At 39.2% G+C, this 19,775-nt stretch overlaps 3 protein-coding genes across 4 annotated transcripts; 2 read left to right on the top strand and 1 right to left on the bottom strand.

Moving 5' to 3' along the window:
• Positions 1-1,482: 1,482 nt before the first annotated feature.
• On the bottom strand, positions 1,483-4,400 carry LOC147168392 (uncharacterized). 2 transcript variants are annotated; one of them, XM_086085631.1, is made up of 6 exons: positions 4,174-4,400; positions 3,917-3,941; positions 3,670-3,840; positions 3,467-3,566; positions 2,408-2,538; positions 1,483-2,035 (listed from the first exon to the last, which is right to left on the bottom strand). In XM_086085631.1, exons 1-6 carry the CDS (start codon positions 4,224-4,226, stop codon positions 1,745-1,747), a joined length of 771 nt encoding a protein of 256 aa, XP_085941757.1. In that variant the 5' UTR covers positions 4,227-4,400; the 3' UTR covers positions 1,483-1,744. The 2 variants fall into 2 exon arrangements, with proteins under 2 accessions (XP_085941757.1, XP_085941758.1); XM_086085632.1 differs by having other exon boundaries at positions 3,917-4,391.
• Positions 4,401-4,472: 72 nt separating this feature from the next.
• Positions 4,473-8,635, top strand: polr2g (RNA polymerase II subunit G). The gene is made up of 8 exons (XM_086085633.1): positions 4,473-4,825; positions 5,043-5,152; positions 6,731-6,890; positions 7,329-7,379; positions 7,464-7,529; positions 7,882-7,953; positions 8,049-8,082; positions 8,215-8,635. Exons 1-8 carry the CDS (start codon positions 4,814-4,816, stop codon positions 8,226-8,228), a joined length of 519 nt encoding a protein of 172 aa, XP_085941759.1. The 5' UTR covers positions 4,473-4,813; the 3' UTR covers positions 8,229-8,635.
• A 679-nt stretch (positions 8,636-9,314) lies between these two features.
• eef1g (eukaryotic translation elongation factor 1 gamma) lies at positions 9,315-16,854 on the top strand. Its single transcript, XM_086084986.1, has 10 exons — positions 9,315-9,409; positions 10,163-10,321; positions 10,459-10,522; positions 11,196-11,338; positions 11,832-11,975; positions 12,108-12,237; positions 13,995-14,196; positions 14,949-15,121; positions 15,613-15,737; positions 16,524-16,854. Exons 1-10 carry the CDS (start codon positions 9,398-9,400, stop codon positions 16,680-16,682), a joined length of 1,311 nt encoding a protein of 436 aa, XP_085941112.1. The 5' UTR covers positions 9,315-9,397; the 3' UTR covers positions 16,683-16,854.
• The last annotated feature ends 2,921 nt before the right edge of the window (positions 16,855-19,775 follow it).

The following is a 19,775-nucleotide window of genomic DNA, read 5'->3' as shown; positions in this document are numbered from 1 at the left end:
ATGTGCATTTGGATTATCAATCTGGGACCCTCTAATCTGAAACGAGAGTTCGTGGAAGAGCCTCTAGAGATCCAGCAGCAGTAATCCATAAACGGCCATGATTATGAATTGTCAAAATGGTGGTGTGGTTGTGGACCCAAGTGCGGGAAGCATAACAGCAAGGCAGGTATGCAGTCAAAAAAGAAGGCTTTAATTAAACAAAAGGCAAACAAGGTACTACTACAAAAACAAAATCAACGATGTCCAAAAATATAAATCAAAGCAACAACTAAAACAGGAACATGACGAGGCAAGAACATGGACAGGACATGTCAAGGGTGTGACGAAGACAATGAAGCGACAAGGACTGAAAGAAAGCAGGGAACTAAATACACATACTAACGAGACAACGAGAGACACCTGGACAAGACACACATGGTTGAGGGAGCTGTTTGGATGACAAGCACAGGGGAACACATTACGACAAGAGATACAGGACACAAGGAAAACATGTCAAAACCCAAACCAAAAATCCCTAAAACAAAAAATTATTTTTGTAGTTTTTCCCAATCTTTGAATCCAAGATTATCAAGTGCAATGTAGTGGACACTAAAATGTATCTTTTTTTCTCCTTTGAAAAAAATCATAATGAGAAAAATACTTGACCTAATAGTGCATTTAAAATTCACGGTACAAGAATGCAGAATATGACTGCTCATAATTACTTAATACTTTAAGTAAAATATTTGTGATAGCATTTTTTCATTTAATTATGTACTTGTGACCTTACACCTACATTATATTAACCATGTTGCAACCTAAAATAACAGAATTCATGAATGTGTATTTGTTCACTCATCTTTCAACTACCCCCTCAACAGTCCCTTTGACTTCTTTATCAAGTACTAAATTGGACTTGTTTTGAAGACATATTTAATAAGTCTAAGGAGAATTAACAGACACGTACTTGTGCAAAATTCCATTATAGTTTAAAGCAACAATGAAAGTTGGATTGATCAATCAGTCAATCAGTGTACAGGGCTACAGAAGAAATGGATGAATGCTTCTATCTGAAAGATGCTCATCTTGTCTTTGTGTGATCAATCTCCAGCAGATGCATGCAGTGTGGAGTCAAATGAGTTTCTACTGCAACTTCACATGTCCAAAAATGTTCCAGATGTATTAAGTGTACTATTAGCAAATACCAATAAACATGGTTTGGTGTTTTAAATAATTTATTTTTCATACACAGGAAATGTGTTTGTCCCAAAGGTGGGGGGAAAAATGATTTAATTTCATGTATATTAATATACTTTTTTTTTTAATGTCATTTTTTTTTAAAGAAAACAACAGTAAGAGTTGTTATCGTGCAGATTTTTGTAAAAATACAATCTCTTGGAATAGTTTTTACGCTAATTTAAACCACTCCTAGAATGTGATGTTCTGGTGCCACCTAGTGTTGCCAACAAAAAAAGAAAAGAAAAAAAGCTCAATACTCCACAGTACAGTGACAGACACATCTTTATGAGGAGCACAGTTCGCTGGTAAATGCTTTCTGCTTTTTTTAATGTTTTTTTTAGGCAGAGTGCACAACGTTCATATCAGTCAGACACTTAATCCCAAACCAAGAAAGAGAACTAAATATATATATAATAATAAACAAAAAATATTATTTTTTTAATCCTAAACAATGGTAGCCAAAAGTGATAATTTCACCATTCTATAAATCCCAATATCTTCCCCTAAATTAAACTGGTCTGGCAAGTCACTTGCTGTCTTTGCCCTCCTTTTCTTTGCTCTTGTCCCTTGGTATGCGGCCCAGGTTATAAAACTCCTTGTTTGGTCGCATGTCAGTGAGGTGGGCTAGCCGGTTAGACATGGCGAAGAAGGCAGCGATGGCGGCGATGTCCCAGGCGTCCTCTCTGTCAAAGCCCACCTCCTCTAAGGACTTAAAATGCTGCTCCGTGATGGTGTCTGCACGGCACACGGCCATTGCAAAGTCCAACATGGTACGCTCTCGTGGTGGCAGGTCTGCATTCTCATAGTTGACTACCACCTGAGGGAGAAGTTAGAGGCAGCGCTTGAGGATATTCATTAACATGTGAGCTGTCATTAGCAGAAAATTGAGTTTTCGGTGAAACATGCTATACAATAAATGGCATAAAATGGGAGTGATGAGTTTAATATGTACATCAATGACAATGAAACAGACGCTTATATTTCCCCTTCTAACTCGCCCTAAGAGAAACAATTTGGATATAGCTTCAATAGAAGTATGTACTACCTCTGACTTTGCTGCTTCCATAATACAGCATATCTATATGTCTGGGTGTTTTTGTACACCATAACATACAAATGGATGTGACTTAACAAATTAAACCATGAGCATAATCAATAGAGAATAGTCGGTTTATGTTACTTGTGCTACCTGGTCTGAAAGAGTCGGGTTCTTGGAGTAGATGCGATGTAGTGCACTGTGGGAAACCACACAGTAAAGACACTTATTATAGATGCTGGTGGCCACCACAATTAACTCACGATCTGCCTTGGTTAGTCCACCTGGAAACCAAAAGAATCTCGGTATAATATTGATCTATTTTAATTGGAATCATCAGAATGCAATTCAAAGATATACTGAAGAATGGCAATGTGTTGTTGGTTTTTTGCTTCCTGATTTTGTAGATTGTAATTAGTTTTGGGGTATAAAAAAAAAAAAAGGTATGGAGCCTACACAGACTACATTTTTCTTTTTATTTGGAAAATGACAAACATTATTATTAATTTTTTTTATAATTAAAAAATGCAGATTTGTGTTTTTCTGGACAGTAACAATTGAAATCCAACTATGTGACACTACAGGATGATTTTATGTACAAATTAATATTTTGAATGGACCTTTTAAGGACACATGTTGTTTATTGACATTATAGTGCAGTCATCATCAAATGGCGGCTTGTGGTCCCGGTGCGGGTCAATTGCTGTTAAATAAATAAATACAAAGTATTGTTTTGTTTTTTTCTCTCCCACTACTGTGTATACAGCAATATGGAAGTTATTGTGATCACGTGACCATAATGAGCCAATCAAACAGTTTGTACAAAGGCTTTTACAAAGCTCAGAAAGTTAACCAAAAAAAAGCCTTAGAAAAAATGTGCAAAACCGTTGTCTTATTGGTTGAGAGACTGTGGCAATCATACAAAGTGGAACTAGGGCTTTCAAATGAAACATAAATCCTTTGACTAAACATAACCACATAACTCAGAGGCCCCAGAACAATGGATTTTGGGACAAAGTAAGCAACCTTTTCAGTTATAAATGAAATGACTCAATGCGACCGCTGAAACATTTATCTTGTACACCATTTGTATGCAGGACAAACAACATTTTAAATATGTTCACTTTAAACAATGCATGCCATACTAGATACTACCATATACTGTATATTGAGTATCCTGTATGCTTAATAAAGAAAGACAAGTAAACATACCTGTCTCCTTGTTCATAAGTTCATTGTAGTAAGAGAAGAAGGCTCGAAACTCTGCAGGTCTGTGAGAGAGGACTTTGAAGACATTTGGTAGGAATCCTCCCTATAAACAAACACGTTACAGTCACAATAATGCAGTTATTGTATATCAAGCCCCCCAAGCCCCCCCCCGCCCCCCCCCCCCCCCGTGTGAGCCCCCACCCTACCTTGGACTCCACTTCCTCCATAACTTCAACTATGTCATAAGGCAAGTCTTTCTTATAAGGAATAGGATAGCGGCTGATTCTTTCAGGAGGATCACTGGAGAAAGGTCTCGCCCCGGCGGCGGTCTCCTCCGTTCGCTTGGTCAGACGCAGACAGCCCGATCGTGGATTTTTCTGGACGTAAAACAAGCACGGTTACTCGAGATACAGAGATATAAAGGTAGAACGAATTATTTGATTGACAACTTACAAAGTGAGTTGACGCCAGAAAGAACCTCCGGACGAAAATAGTCGCCATTAGATTATGTTTTTATTTATAACGAGCAAATAGAAGGAGGCAGCTATATTTTCCTGAGCAACTTTTTTCAACTCCGTCGCTAGCATACACTTTATATACTATATACATATATTCAGTATATATATTAGTGCTGGTCGAGCCAATGTCCCTTTCAGATAACTTTCAAAGTTTCACTTGTTTTCAAGAGTGAACCTATCCAATCGCAGTACCGTATTTTGGGTACGCCTGTTGTCGTGGTCTTCACTTCCTTTTCAGTTGTCATACACGGGGGCGGTCTCGCGGTGCGTCCACTGATTTACACGAAAAACCTATTACATATTCATAAAGAGACACATAAGACGACATGCATATTTATGTGCGTGGGTGCGTCACTTTCCGCTGGATTTACGTATTCCTCTGTTGTTTTACGGTAGCATTGGGCAGCCCATTGCGACAGGCAACTCCAAAATACGTTAGCATTAGATTTTTTTTTTCTCCAGGTTACGCATCACTCCTCCGACCGCTAGGGGTCGGTCATATATGTACTTTGCAATACTGTTGAGCAAAAATATAATCTTTAGCGTCCTAAAAGCACTTGATAAAATGTCACATTCTAGTTTCAGTTAGATATATAATCGATGGGTGTGTTTTTTTTTTGCATGTTATAGTAAAATAATTTATTCGGAGTCATTCCGAAACCTGGAAGGCAGAATGCAGGGGAAAAGAAGCGATGCAACAGCATGGATGGCGACAGTTAAAAGATAGGAAGCAGTAGTGCATAATTGTCCAAGTGTTACGATAAACCATTTTAGGTCATTTATGTAAGCGAAATATTTCCATCGAGAAGAGATTGAACACAAAAGAGGAGAAATGTTTTATCATGTAAGTGTGGGTCTTATGCGCTTCCCATCTCGGCAGTTTTAATGAATCCTATAATGGGTGATCTCTTTGTGCTCCATGGCTCGCTCGCCCGCCAGTTTTGAATGAATACTAAACATCATGTATATGATCCGCATTATGTTCAGACTCAGTGGCAAAATGTTCTACAGCAAGCCAGTCAAATTAAACTCATATATGTGCTGTCATTTTGTTTTCGCAGATATCTTTGGAACATGAAATTTTACTTCACCCCAGGTACTTTGGTCCTAACCTCTTAAATACCGTGAAGCAGAAGCTTTTTACTGAAGTGGAGGGCACTTGTACTGGAAAGTGAGTATTAATACTGCATTCACTAGACGAATATGTGACGGGTCGCCCGCGTTGCCTTAAACATTCCGACATTTATATTTTTCCGTGACCGGTAACTCTCCGGCGAGCGTTATTTTGCCGTGAATCGCGCGAGAACATGTGGGGACAGGCACACGTCTAGCCGCTGGGGTTCAATGTGGGCCCCGCGGATTAGAAATGACTAAATAGATACTTTTGCCGTGTCTATCAGATCCTCTGCTACGGCCATTTTGCAGTGAATCGCGCGAGAACTACAACTACAAGTTGCATGCCAGTGAATGTGTACCAGCTCATCCAGCCAGCCACGTTTTAGCACATGCAACGCAATCCTTCAGTAGATCACGTGCAACTAGTGATGGGCAGATGAAGCTTTTTGAACACTCGAAGCTTCTCATCAAATTGGTTCACAAAAAGGTTCTGCTCGTGAGGCTTCATGTGCACACAAAAATCCCTGGTGGCCGAAATTAAAACTGTAATTTGAACCACTTTGCCTTTTTGCTGCCTTGCGACAGTGTTGGTTTAGGAACAATTACACATGCTTTAGTTGCCAATTTGTTTTTTGAATTTTCTGTAATTTTAATATTTGATTTGGGTATTGTTTATATTATTTTTTTAACATGCTGAAGTTGCTGAACGTACATTTGTGTTTTACACTCATGCAGTTAATCAGTTTGTTGAAATTGTGTGGGGTAATGTGATGTTATGAAAATTAGCAATACTGTAGGAATTATAATAGCAATTGATGATGCATTGATTGCATGAAAACTGAGGTAATGGGAACTGTGCTTATGGATACTGAAGTGATGAGGATTGTGCTTATGATCACTGATGGTTGTGATAGATGAATGGTTAACAAATCTGATTGCTGGTATGTACGCCATTAGCGCCAAACAAGCAATTCAACTAAATGCAAATGACGTGAATTTTCAATGTAACAATCCATATTAGTGTTGCCAAACTGGGGACAACCTTCTTATTTATTTGTTTTTATTTTTAGCAGTCTCCATGACCAAAAAAAAAAGTGTGTTATGGGCAAATTTGCGACGCTCAAAACACCCACTGACACGCAACTTAGAAGCATTGCGCTGTGTGAAACTCTGGAAAAGTCGAACCACTTCTTGAACCCATAAAGTGTCAAACGTCATCTGTGACGTAATTTGTCCGGAATGAATCACGCCTCGACACGCGCTTCAGAAATGTCTTCCTGGATCACTCAACACACTCTCCGAAGCCTCGGCACATTACGTCCCATCACTACGTGTAACACATCCAGCAAAAGCATGCTGATTTGCACACTCTGTTAGCACCAACACACAATTTAGCTCCTTCTTTTTGAAACCTTAGTAAACTGATGTCATGTTGGTGTTCACTCTTATCTTCCATTCATTGCTTCAAGACGGCATCAATCAACAATCAATGCTTAGCACAACGTTCTTGGCCATACCAATCCCCAGTCACTTGCAGGACAATTGTAAATGGGACATTGAGTGTAAATTAGTCCAGCTACATAATAGTCCCACTACACTACCAAAATACCCTTTTCTTGTGTTTCTCTTTTAGGTATGGTTTTGTCATCGCAGTCACTACCATTGACAACATCGGGGCAGGAGTGATCCAGCCAGGCAGAGGATTTGTTTTGTATCCAGTCAAGTACAAGGCAATTGTGTTCCGGCCGTTTAAAGGGGAGGTTGTGGACGCTGTAGTGACTCAGGTTAACAAGGTGAGATTCAAGAGGTTTGTTATGTGCACAGTATTAACTCAATGGTAACACTGAGCAAAAAAAAAAGAAGCTTAATTTGTTACTCTCCCTAAAGTTATACAAATAATATAAAAACAAAAAGCAGTGTATGCAAGTTTGTTAGCAGTAGTTTTGTTGGCAAAAATGCCCTCTAAAGCTGCTACCCCGTGACCACTGACAAGGTGGAAGAAAACAAGGATGGATGTTTTCAGCACATTGCCCTCAGGTGCTAACCTTGTTTCATGCTCATTATATGAAGCTGGGTTTATAGGGTGAGGGTTTTCATTTGGTGTGTTGAAGTGTTAAAAAAAAAAAAGTGATGTTGAAAGTGCATGATGTTTAGTGTTTGTACACATCACATGCTCAAGTTTAGTTTCTCTGTCATGTGTGCCATGTGTTTGTTTTATTCTGGTTCTGCAGGTCGGTTTGTTCACAGAAATTGGACCCATGTCGTGTTTCATCTCCCGTCACGTGAGTCAGCTTTCACTTTTACTTACCGCCTTTTGCACACCAAACATTGGCCCGTCCGCTTTTAACAGATGTTTCTTTTTGCAGTCCATCCCCTCAGAAATGGAGTTTGATCCCAACTCTAATCCACCATGTTATAAGACAGTGGATGAGGTAAAATATATATACCTGTGTATATACTGTATTGTTTTGTGATTAAGTTAGAATATATGGGCAAACTTTGTTCTCACTCCCAGGTGTGATTGGGAAACACTGCTTAGGGGTATTTACATAAAAATGGCCAACTTGTCACATTCAAACTCATGCTAAATGGGAATCAGCATGAGTTTGCGCCCCTGCCGCAAAACATACCTTTTGGATTTATGGCCAAAAAGTTCTATCTTGTTTTATTAGACCATAACCCATTTTTCCACATGTATTTTGAGATATATTATTTGTTACAGTGTAAGTAGCCTTTAACACCAAGGGATTCAAAGTTATATCCATTTTCTTGTTTGTTTTCCAGGACATTGTGATCCAGCAAGAGGATGAGATCAGGTTGAAGATTGTAGGAACACGAGTCGACAAAAATGACATTGTATGTATATTTTTCCCCCCCAAAATTGCTATGTATACTACCCTGCATTATTTGCAAGTTTGTACAAAATCAGTAAGAAAATGTGTGTTTTTCAGTTTGCTATTGGATCCCTCATGGATGACTACCTAGGTGAGTGTTGCTCCACAATGTCACTTTGGTGTCAGCTTTTAATTGAATCCATGAATTACAGTGCATATAAAGTACACATATTTGTATTGTTCTACAGTAGTAATAATGACATGTTTCGCTGGTTTCTTTTAGGTCTTGTGAGCTGATCTGCATTGGAGGAGGCAAAGTTAGTTATTAGTGTAGTCTCTGTTCTTTAAGGGGCAATTGAGCCTTATCCAAAACATTTTTTTTTTGTATTTATTTAATAGCTCTGCTTTAGTTGTGTTATTGGCAATCCACTTCTACTCCCGTCATGACTGTGAGTCATTTTATTCCTATTAGTTTTTTTTCTATTAATAGTTTTTGTTAAGAGGCAATTTGACCCACACATTTACATTTTGTTTTGTTTTGTTGATTTGACGTAATAGGTAAGGTTTACTCATGTTATTGGCAACCTACGATTTCTGTCATCACTGTGATATGTCAATTTATTTTTAGTTTTCGGGTATATCTGTTGTTCATGAGTATTGATTTGTTGACCCATTGCCCATAATAAAAATAATTTTATGTTTGAGTCTTGTTTTAATTTTTATGCCCTGGCAATATTCACATTTGTACTGAACTGTGTGAATGTGATACATAAATGATTCTGTGTTGTACTGTTTTTGTATTTTGTTTTTAAATATACAGTATATTTGCTTGGCCAGTTTGACTGAGTAACACTAGACAGTACTGCACACATTTATTTAAAAAAAAAACTGATTTGCAAACCTCATTTTCAGCATACACTTTCTAGACAAAGATATTTGCGCTCCCTTGTGATCGCTGCATATGTGATTGTGAGACCAGAGGACATGGATGTTGGACCTGAGAGTGTGCCCGGTGGCTCATCTTTGTCATAGTTTGCCCAAAAGGTGCTTGATATGTCCGCCGTTGAGTTCTGTCTGAGTGTTTCATTACCAAAATCATCTAAATTCGTCTGTGAACTGTGGCTTAAGCATAGTGGAAGATAAAACGCCCATCCCTAGGCATAATAGTTGAACATGTCTTCAAATGGGAACATTAAGAATGTCTATTTAGGCTACAATATACACATATGTATGCTAAAACACAAATTATTCAAGCAAAGCGGGAAATGGGAAGAATCACAATCAGAACTACATCCTTAAAAATAGGAGCCTATATGGAAATCGTTTGAAATAACTAAATTGTTTTTTTTTTCTTTGTTAAATCGTAGCTCTCGAAAGTGAAACGTCTGGTTGTTACGCGCATGTCTCTTGCAGCGTAAATACGTCATCAGGTTGCGCCGTCGTTCTTTCTTTCTCTCGTCCTGAAGATGGCGGCAGGGGTGAGTAAAATGGAGAGTGGCTCTCAAAATTAAATTCATGTGGACTTTATCATCTCAATCCACCCTAAATCTTACCAATCGTTGTTTTTACATGGGACCATTGAATCTCAGCTCAGTTCTCTATCATTTACGATTTGATACCAAAGTGTATTTCATACGGAAAATTAATTTAGGGGCCATTGTAACGAATGTTAGCCAAGCGCTACACTGACGTTGCAGTCAGTCATTGACGCCCATCTCCCGGACCAGGCTTGTGCCACGTTAGCTGATTATATGTCGTGAAAATAGAAGTTTTCCCAATTTGTTAAACTCGTGTTGCTTGTTTGAAATCCACACTCTTAACGCCCGCCAACATTTGAGCCTTGTGTTAATTTTGGCAATACGTTTTCGTATGTTGATTGTTAGCTAGTACCGATCGCACGGGAATACACGTGAATGCCCGGTTGTATATAAGCGTTTTGGTTGGGTTTTCATTTTAAATATGTATTAAAATACCTCATTGGGTAACCGCCCTTACCTGGCCGGTTAAATAATTTAGCGTCAGTAATGGCACGCCTTGATGTTGTGGGTGAATTAATGTGGAAGCTCCCCTCACAACGTTACAATGATTAATTCAGACGGATTGCAGAGAAAATACAAATATGTTCACAGACGTAGGTCAGTTAACAAATGAAACTACTGTTTACTTACTTTCAAGATTTAATACCGGCAAGATCTATAATGATGCCTATTTCTTGCGCTCAATCTTCGCAGACCCTGTACACGTATCCAGAGAACTGGAGGGCCTTCAAGGCTCAGATTGCTGCCCGGTACAGCGGGGCTTCCCTCAAAGTGGCCAGCAGTGCCCCTGCCTTTACCTTCGGGCAGACGAACCGCACCCCTGCCTTCCTCAACAACTTCCCCCAGGGCAAGGTTGGTTATGATGATCGGATCCTCTGAGATTGGTGCAGTGTAGGTCGAAAACTAGTTTGATGAATTGCCTGGGCCATTTGCATGTAAGCAACCTGGTCATACTTTGTAAATACTTATTGTTAACCATTTGCTTGTAGGTACCTGCCTACCAGGGAGATGACGGTTTCTGTCTGTTTGAGAGTAACGCCATTGCTCATTACTGTGAGTATCTTGATCTGTTATTTCTTTGAGCTAAAATGGCTCTTCTTCACCTCACACACTCTTAAAAACGACATAAAATAGAATGGACTAACACCACTTCAAAAGTAAGCATACATTCTAAGATTTATGCAAAATTTTAATGAAAGGAAATTTTACATTAAAATATGTTATGAAATGTTATGTAGACATTCCCAGGTCTTTGTTTTGAAGTAGTGTCTTTGTAGCCCTTGATTATGTTGTTTTTAAAACGCCTTCAACAAATGCCGTACTGTTAACATGCATATTTATATTCATACACATACACGCCACATTCATAGACTCATGGCACAACTTTAGTTTGCTTTACTGGTGCTCAATTGTACACATACATAGATCTGCAGTACTGTTACATATGAGCTATTTATTGTTGGCATTTCAAGTGTCATCCCCTGTCTTTGAGCAAGGCAGTGCTTAGCTATGGCACGAGGTCTTAATCTGACAGGGGAAGAGCAAACGATCATATTCATCCCAGTCATCTCTGGTCAGTGAGTTAAAAAGGCTGGTTCATGCTGTGGTCACATTTCAGCCCAAATATTGGATGAAGAATAGAAAAATAATTGGTAGTAGAGAAATCACTTATGCGGGATAATGTTTTTGTTCAACATCTCACCATAACTTTTCCTCCTATATATAGTGGGCAATGATGTCCTGCGTGGTGCCACACCCCAAGCTTCAGCTCAGGTTCTCCAGTGGGTAAGCTTTGCTGACTCAGAGATTGTCCCTCCAGCCAGCACATGGGTGTTCCCTACTCTGGGAATCATGCAGTTCAACAAACAGGTGGGTAGCATGTTCAAATAATACAATTAAATAGTCTTCCTTGACTTTTTCAGGTTTTCTTGAAATGTTCTGTGTGTATACTTGCAGAATGGTTCCTGCACTTTTCTCCATTGGCAAAATAACCTATTTTAGCTAATCAATTAGTAAAATTGATAACCTCCAAGTTAAAACACTGTCAGCATATATTCTTTATGGTGGCTGGTGGGATTCCCCATTTTAGGCAGTCCCCTGTCATTGGGCAAAGACGGTGTCCTTTCCGTGGTACAAAGTCTTAATCTGACGGGGGAAGATCATTGTTTTGTCCATATTCATCCCAGTCATCTCTTGATTCAGTGAGTTAAAGGCTGGTTCATGCTGTGGTCACAACTGACTTGGTTCTTAATGTTCTTAAAGACGACCTCCATCACTGATTGCTCGACCCTCTTATTTGATGTATTTATTTGTTAAAGTGTAATTGTCCTTCATAATCATCCTTCCTTCTGGGTGTGCCCAGGCCACAGAGCAAGCAAAGGAGGATGTGAAGAAGGTGCTCGGAGTACTCAACCAACACCTGAATACTCGTACCTTCCTGGTTGGGGAGAGGGTCAGCCTTGCTGATATCACTGTGGCCTGCTCCATGCTGTGGCTGTACAAGCAGGTTAGCTATTTAAAGAATAGTTTGCAAACAACGTTTTGTATGGCAAAAACCTACATTAATCAAATGTTCCCCTTAATATGCCCCCCCCCCCTTTCATTCAGATGATCTTATAGTTCCCTTCTCCCTGTGTAGGTCTTTGAACCATCTTTCCGTCAGCCTTATCCCAACGTGACCCGTTGGTTTGTCACTTGTGTTAACCAGCCCCAGTTCAAGACTGTCCTCGGGGAGGTTAAGCTGTGTGAAAAAATGGCTCAATTTGATGGTGCGTCACTTCCTCGCCGGTACCTCATCTATATGTTCATTTCAGAAGGAATCAGTAAAATGAGTCAACTGTTTAAATTAGTGCGAACTGGTGAAGAAATTCAAGGCTTTGCTACTTTAGGTTAATGTATTGCTAGTTGTCCTTTATGGACTTCAATTATGCTAAGATGCCTTCCACTATATTTGGAAATGAAGGCAAACATCGTTGCATAAAAATTAGTGATGCACCGAATATTCGGCCACCAAACATTTTCGCCCGTAAATACCAAAAATTTGCATTTTTGGCATTTGGCCGAAATAAAATTAAAGCCAAAGGAATATGGCTGAAAGAGGATCTTCTGGCGATGCAAAAAAAAAAAAATTGCTGCAAGCAAGTGTCTGTTCAAATTAAAAACACATACACTGGAGTGAGTGTCCGCCTTGCCGCTGGCTGGTGTTTGTAAGTACCGGTAGCGTCATTGTGCACTTCGGAGAAGGAGAGGGTCGCTTGGTAAACTGTCAAAAAAGAGCGCTGCAGAGTACTGCACTACAGGTGAGACACTCTTTCTCCTGCAGCGCCTTCCTTTTTTTTCTTTGAGCCCCTTGAACGCTTCCACTTTTTCACTTGGTCGTGCTAAATACTTTAGCAAATGTTAGCACTATTGCTATCAACAGTTTTAAATATATATATATATATATATATATATATATATATATATATATATATATATATATCAATTAGTAAAATTGATAACCTCCAAGTTAAAACACTGTCAGCATATATTCTTTATGGTGGCTGGTGGGATTCCCCATTTTAGGCAGTCCCCTGTCATTGTGCAAGACTGTGTCCTTTCCGTGGTACAAAGTCTTAATCTGACGGGGGAAGATCATTGTTTTGTCCATATTCATCCCAGTCATCTCTTGATTCAGTGAGTTAAAGGCTGGTTCATGCTGTGGTCACAACTGACTTGGTTCTTAATGTTCTTAAAGACGACCTCCATCACTGATTGCTCGACCCTCTTATTTGATGTATTTATTTGTTAGTGTAATTGTAATTTCTGGGAAAACTTTGACCCAGAAGGGTACTCAATCTGGTTTACACACACACATATATGTTTACTGGTTTAAAACTGTTTATAGCAATAGTGCTAACATTTGCTAAAGTATTTAGCATGACCACCAAGTGAAAAAGTGGAAGCGTTCAAGGGGCTCAAAGAAAAAAAGAAAGAAAGAAAATATATATATATATAGTGTGTGACTTTGCAATATATATATATATATGTGTATGTATGTATGTATGTATGACGGCGTGTGTGACTTTGCAGTCTGTTCCCAAAGCCGATTGGCTGGTGCGAAGAAATTTATTTATTTTTAAACGTTGGTGACTATGTCCCGCTCCAAATAGCACAATGAAGCTGCCGGTACTCACAAACTTCAGCGAGAGCAGCAAGGTGGACACTCACCCCCGTGTTTAATTGAAACCGATGCTTGCAGCGTTATTTTTGTTTTTTGCTTGTGTCACCCCACCATCCTCTTTCGGCCATATTCTTTCTGCTTGAATTTTATATATTTTATTAATTTTATATATAAAATTTTCGTTGGCCGGATATTCGGTGCATCACTAATTTGTATTGTTATAATTTAAGGTTGGCTTTAATTTGTATTGTTCTAAGTTAACATAATCATGGCCTGGCAATTAAGACAATGAGTTACATTATTAAAGTCCAATGATGTCTGGTGAAACAGAAAACATCTGAGCTGTTATGTTTTTTACTGTAGCTAAAAAGTTTGCTGAGATGCAGCCAAAGAAAGATGCACCTCCCAAGAAAGAGAAGGCTGGAAAAGAGGCAGCCAAGCCTCAGGAGAAGAGGGAGAAGAAAAAGGAGGAAAAGAAGCCTGAACCAGAAGAAATGGATGACTGTGACGCTGCTTTGGCTGCAGAGCCCAAAACCAAGGACCCCTTTGCAGATCTACCCAAGAGGTATAGAGAAGTAAAAGATTGATCTTTACTTAAAGATATTCTTGTCTCATTTAGCCATTTTCAGCAGTAAAAAGTTAATATTATGTCTAGAATAAATTTGATAAAGTCATTATTTTTCATGTGCAATTAATACCTTTTAAAAACACATTTTGGCACTTGCTGTCGATTGGGGAAAATTACATCACAAGTGCTCAGAGCTCAGGTAATGACCAATCACGACTCACCTGTCCTCTGCGTTAAATCATGTAACGTTAGTAAACTGAGCCATGATTGGTTGTTACCTGTTTCCTGATTACACGTGATGTCATCTTCAGTTGACTGAAAGTGGATTTTTTGTGTGTGTTAATTGTGCATGAAAAATAATGAAGTCATCAAATTAGACAAAATATCTTCTACTTCTACTGCTGAAAAGGGCTAAATGAGTCTTGTAAGTCACACTTGCGTATTTTAATGGTGCTATAGTGTGTTTATAGTTGGAAAAATGGCTGTCCCCCATCAATGGGCAAGGTGGTGTCTGATTGTGACACAAAATCTTAATCTGATGGGGGAAGAGAAAACGTTAGTTCATATTCATCCCAGTCATCTCTGGTTAAGTGAGTTAAAGGCTGGTTCATGCTGTGAACACATTTGAAATCCCAACTTAAAGAGGCACACTAGTCATGCAGAACACTTGTTTAAAGAAAAAAAGGGGGTGGGGCAGTTTTTAATGGTCTTAATTTACACATTATTAACCGGTCTCATTTTTGTTCCAGCACGTTTGTCATGGACGAGTTCAAGAGAAAGTACTCCAATGAGGACACCTTAACAGTAGCCATTCCCCATTTCTGGGAAAACTTTGACCCTGAAGGGTACTCAATCTGGTTTTCAGAGTACAAATATCAGCAAGAGCTTACAGAGGTCTTCAAAAGCTGCAACCTTATCTCAGGTAAGCTGAAATGGACTACATGTGAAAGTTTTCTTTTTCTGCTCTTAGGTGACTTGCAGTTCAGGTTGTATTTTTGTGTGAGCTAACAAATTGTTTTGGATTTACAGCACTTTTTTCTATCAGCAAAAATAGTATTCCTTATTTAGAAATAATTGAGCTTAGTTCAAATCCTCAATTAATGCCCTAATATGTAGTGTATATAATTAGTTTAAAACGTACTTTTACAATAATCAAACAAACTCTAAATTGGCTCCTTCCTGTTGTGGCTGTCCACTAACATTTGGCAAGGCGGTGTGGCCTTTCACAGCACAAAGTTCTAATATGAAACTGATTGGAGAAGACATTAAAAAAATATATATATATTCGATACCACCTCTGATTCAGTGAGTTTAAGGCTGGCTTATGCTTGGGTTACAGTTTAAAACCGGTTTCCACATGACAACTTGCACTTGGTTTTACATATTTTATTTGTTCGCCTTTGTCCTTCTCAGGGATGTTCCAGCGCCTTGACAAACTCCGAAAGAATGCCTTTGCTAGTGTTCTTTTGTTTGGTACCAGCAACAACAGCTGCGTCTCTGGAATCTGGGTCTTCAGAGGCCAAAACCTGGCTTTCACTGTGAGTACTCTTAGAACTGCAGTATCTATCACTTGTCATAGTACTGTTATGTTTTTGTTATTGTGAAAAGCTTTAACTACAACCCGACTGTACAGAAGGTTTGAAAATGTCATCAAACCTGCAGAACAACATAGCATAAACTTTGAATTGCATATACTTTTAAATTGAGTGAAATAAACTATATATACAAAAAAAACATCTTCCAATAAAAACACTAACATTACAATAACTAAATCCAATATATACAATTCAGTCAAATGACATAAAATGTCCACATTCATAAACTCTTAGCACGACTTGGTATGTGAGATTTGTTGGCACTCAGCAAGTGCCATCCCCTGTCTTTGGGCAAGGCAGTGCCCAGCCATGGCACGTGTTCTTAATCTGACGGGGGAAGAGCAAATTGAGATCATATTCATCCCAGTCATCTCTGGTCAGTGAGTTTAAAAGGCTGGTTCATGCTGTGGTCACATTTGAACACAAAGATTAAAGTGGAACAAATAGTGGTGGTTGAGAACGCACTGCGAATGTTCAATGCTCAAATGAGTAGCTTGAGACGAGGTGAGGCTTAATTGACGTTTTCAGATACTTCATGCAGCAGGTTTGGGTTTTTGTTTGTGTTGGCATCTTGAAAGGGTTATTGACTGCATGTAAACAGTCACTGTGAAGTTATTCTGATGAACCAACCAGCTCATCTGACACAGTGGTACAAAACAAGCTTTGCAATCCCCGAGGCTATATCACGAATATTCAAAAGCTCACTTTGTTTTTCTTTCCACTCCCCAGCAATCTCCAGACTGGCAAATCGACTACGAGTCATATGACTGGCGCAAGCTGGATCCGAATAGCGAGGAGTGCAAGACCATGGTGAAGGAATACTTCTTATGGGAGGGCGAATTTAAGCATGTGGGCAAAGCCGTCAACCAGGGCAAAATCTTTAAATGAGTGGACATGGGACAGTTTGAACGAAAGCACTTTGCGCTTCTGCTTGCGACGCTTCCAACCGTACAGACTTCAAAGCCGCCAGATTCTAACACAACTGAAACTGTGTTTTGGATTTGTCCGAGGCCCCAAACTTTTGTTGTCACATACAAAATAAAAGTGTTTTCCACAATTATATTGCCGTTTTTGTGGTCTGACTCTAAACATCCAGGCATCATCCAGGAAAGTGCTGTCCGACCGAGACCATTTTCTTGAACTAATGAAACCTGCTTGGATGACAGGTGAAACCTTTTCCAAGACAATCCAGTTGCAATTGATGCAAAGGTCCTGAGATTTAAAGCCATTAAATCTCCTCAGTGGTCATGGGCATATTGCAGAGATTTCAATATCGAGTTTCCAATTTCTCTACTTAATCTACACCCAACAAGTGTTGTGCTATATGTAAAGTATCTCACAAAAGTGAGTACACCGCTCACGTCTACAGATGGGTAACGGAAACGATGAAAAATGGTCATTGTTTACTTGCATAGGTCTCAAATTCGGGTCACGAGGGCTACAGTCCCAACATGTTTTAGAGGTTTGCCTCCAATTCACCTGAATTGACAGGATTGTTATCAGACTAATGCAGAGCTTGTTGATCTGATCTTATAGCCCTTTTGTTTGTTTCTTAGCAATGTTCAATGTGACCCGTAAGTTCTACATTGTCTACTTTCTTTGTGACAAAGGATCATTTCTTCAATGTTGTCCTATGAAAATATATTAATTCTGCAGAAATGTGAGGTGTGTACTCTTGCGAGATCCTTTTTGTGCTCGACGTGTACTTGCATCCCCCACTTCTTCCTGTAGGGGGCAACTAATACTAACTTTTGAAAAGCTGTATGGCTGGCTGTGATCAGACAAAACAAGTTTTGTAATTTGCATAGAACAATGGAATTGTTTCCCCCTGCAGTCTTGCTTTGGCGTTTCACACATGAACAATATTAAAACTGAGTGCCAAAGGTTTATATTGCTGCCTTTTGTCCATAGCGAAGTATGTGCCACAGCTCCCTGCATTTAATTTCAAAGAGCTAAGGTTTTCAATCCTAAACTCTAATTAGTAGTAAAACATTTGGTCAAACAGTACAGTAACATGATCTATTGACAGGAATAAACCTGAGCTTATATTTGAACCACACCCATTTGTTAAGTCTTGTGAGACTGTGGACAACTTTAAAAGGGAGAATACACACACTTTCCCAATGCAGAGGACTAACTCATGATTAAAACAAACTTTTTTTTAATGTGACCAATGAATTCCGTCCGATTGAGTCCCCACCCTCCACACATGCATACACGCACTCTCATCTCTCACAAACAAGACAAGATACATTCCAACTCTCACAACCCAAATGACAGATGTATGAAAACGCATCCCACTATGACTCGGATGTCATTTTTTCCAACCAGCTAAAAGCAAATCCACTCCAGTGTTGAACCAGGGAGGCCATTTTAGTTTGCTCTGCGCGCTCATGGAAATAGAGAAAATGGAAATGTTCCCACAGCAGTGAACACATGACTCACCCATCCTGTGGATCACAGTGGATGAGAGGAGGGCCGCTGTAACTTGAGCAAATAACTTCGCCCACAGCATTGTAGTGGCTACAACAATACTGGTGGCAAATGGGCGTTGTTACAAGCGCCTTCCCGTTGTGCAAGGGAAGCGTGAAATCAACACATGCATGCCATTTTTATGGTTTTTGGCAGGTTTGCTACACAATAACAACAGATAGCTCCACACAATATCCTGGTTCCCATGTTTAGTCACTTCAGACTTTACTAAAGAGTCACGAACAAACTGTTGTCTTGGGCCAGTAGCAACATTTTCTCTTCTATCTTTGCCAGCCTTTCCCTCTTACTCTTTATGGCTGCTGGGTTTTTCTCCTTCCTCTCTGCACATTTTTGTCCGCACGAGTGACTTATGGCATGGGGTGTGTTTTCCTCCCTAAAACCAGTTGCAGTGTGGGGCTCCTGGGGAAGGAGGCGCAGAGACGCTGCCTGAGTTGTCTCACAACTTCAGGTCCTTACATGGCTGTCGCCCCCTCCCCCGTGAGAACTTCAGAAATGGTCATGTGCCGAGCATCTGCCTTTACCGCGTATACCAGGTCCAGTCTGAGACACTGACCATCCTCTGATTTTAAAATTGTATTAGTAGAGCACCTAATGAGACCAGTACAAAGTTCATACATGCGTCAGGAAAGTATTCACAGCTCTTATTATTATTATTATTATTATTATTATTATTATTTGTGATAGGTTACTGCCTTATTCATAAATGGAATGTATTTTTTATTCACCACAACTTGAAACCACTGAAAGACATGAAAACAAATCTAAATTAGTTAAAGCTAAAAATTGGGAAGTTCTGACAAATAAATGATTGAATCCATTTTAGAATACGGTTATTTATCAAAGAGGTCACCGCACTTGAATGTGAAAGTGACAGCTACTGTACTCAATTGGGCATTAATCAATGTGAAGGGCAACCAGATTGGTACACACTGAAAAACAAATTTTCTCAAATTACTTTTAAACATTATTAATCATATCCACCTATGTGCAATCACTGACCATATTCATATATTTTCTCACAATTATCAACTATGATTGATCAAGTTAGGGAACATAAATATTAATATGCAGCACGTTATTTCCATAAATCTAATTTCAGTCATAACTTCTGCAATATTCCTAGAAAATCACAATTAACTCATCATTGGTGAGCCGTTTTAAGAAAATCCCTATGGGCTATTTAGATCAGGGCATTATGTAGGTGACATGTTGTAAGATGTGAATACTTATACTTAAATATATTCGAACTGCGCACTTTGCACCGGCGATTTTTATCTCACATTTGAATATGAATATCTCAGTGGTCGTATACTGTAAAAGTTGAAACAAAACGCTCATTAACTGTAAATTATGAGGCCGTATAAAGCGTCAGATTTTCCTCTCACATATATTGTAGGTGGCGATTACACTTCAAAATAAAGTAAGAACTACAGGGGGTCCTCGTCTTCCTCAGCACTATCAAACTATCGTAAGCAGTTGAATCTATCG

Source organism: Leptonotus elevatus, chromosome 9 (assembly GCF_054856555.1).
Source record: "Leptonotus elevatus isolate MCC_2025b chromosome 9, RoL_Lele_1.0, whole genome shotgun sequence".
Taxonomy (NCBI): Eukaryota; Metazoa; Chordata; class Actinopteri; order Syngnathiformes; family Syngnathidae; genus Leptonotus; species Leptonotus elevatus.
This window is presented reverse-complemented; position numbering and strand designations above follow the sequence as displayed.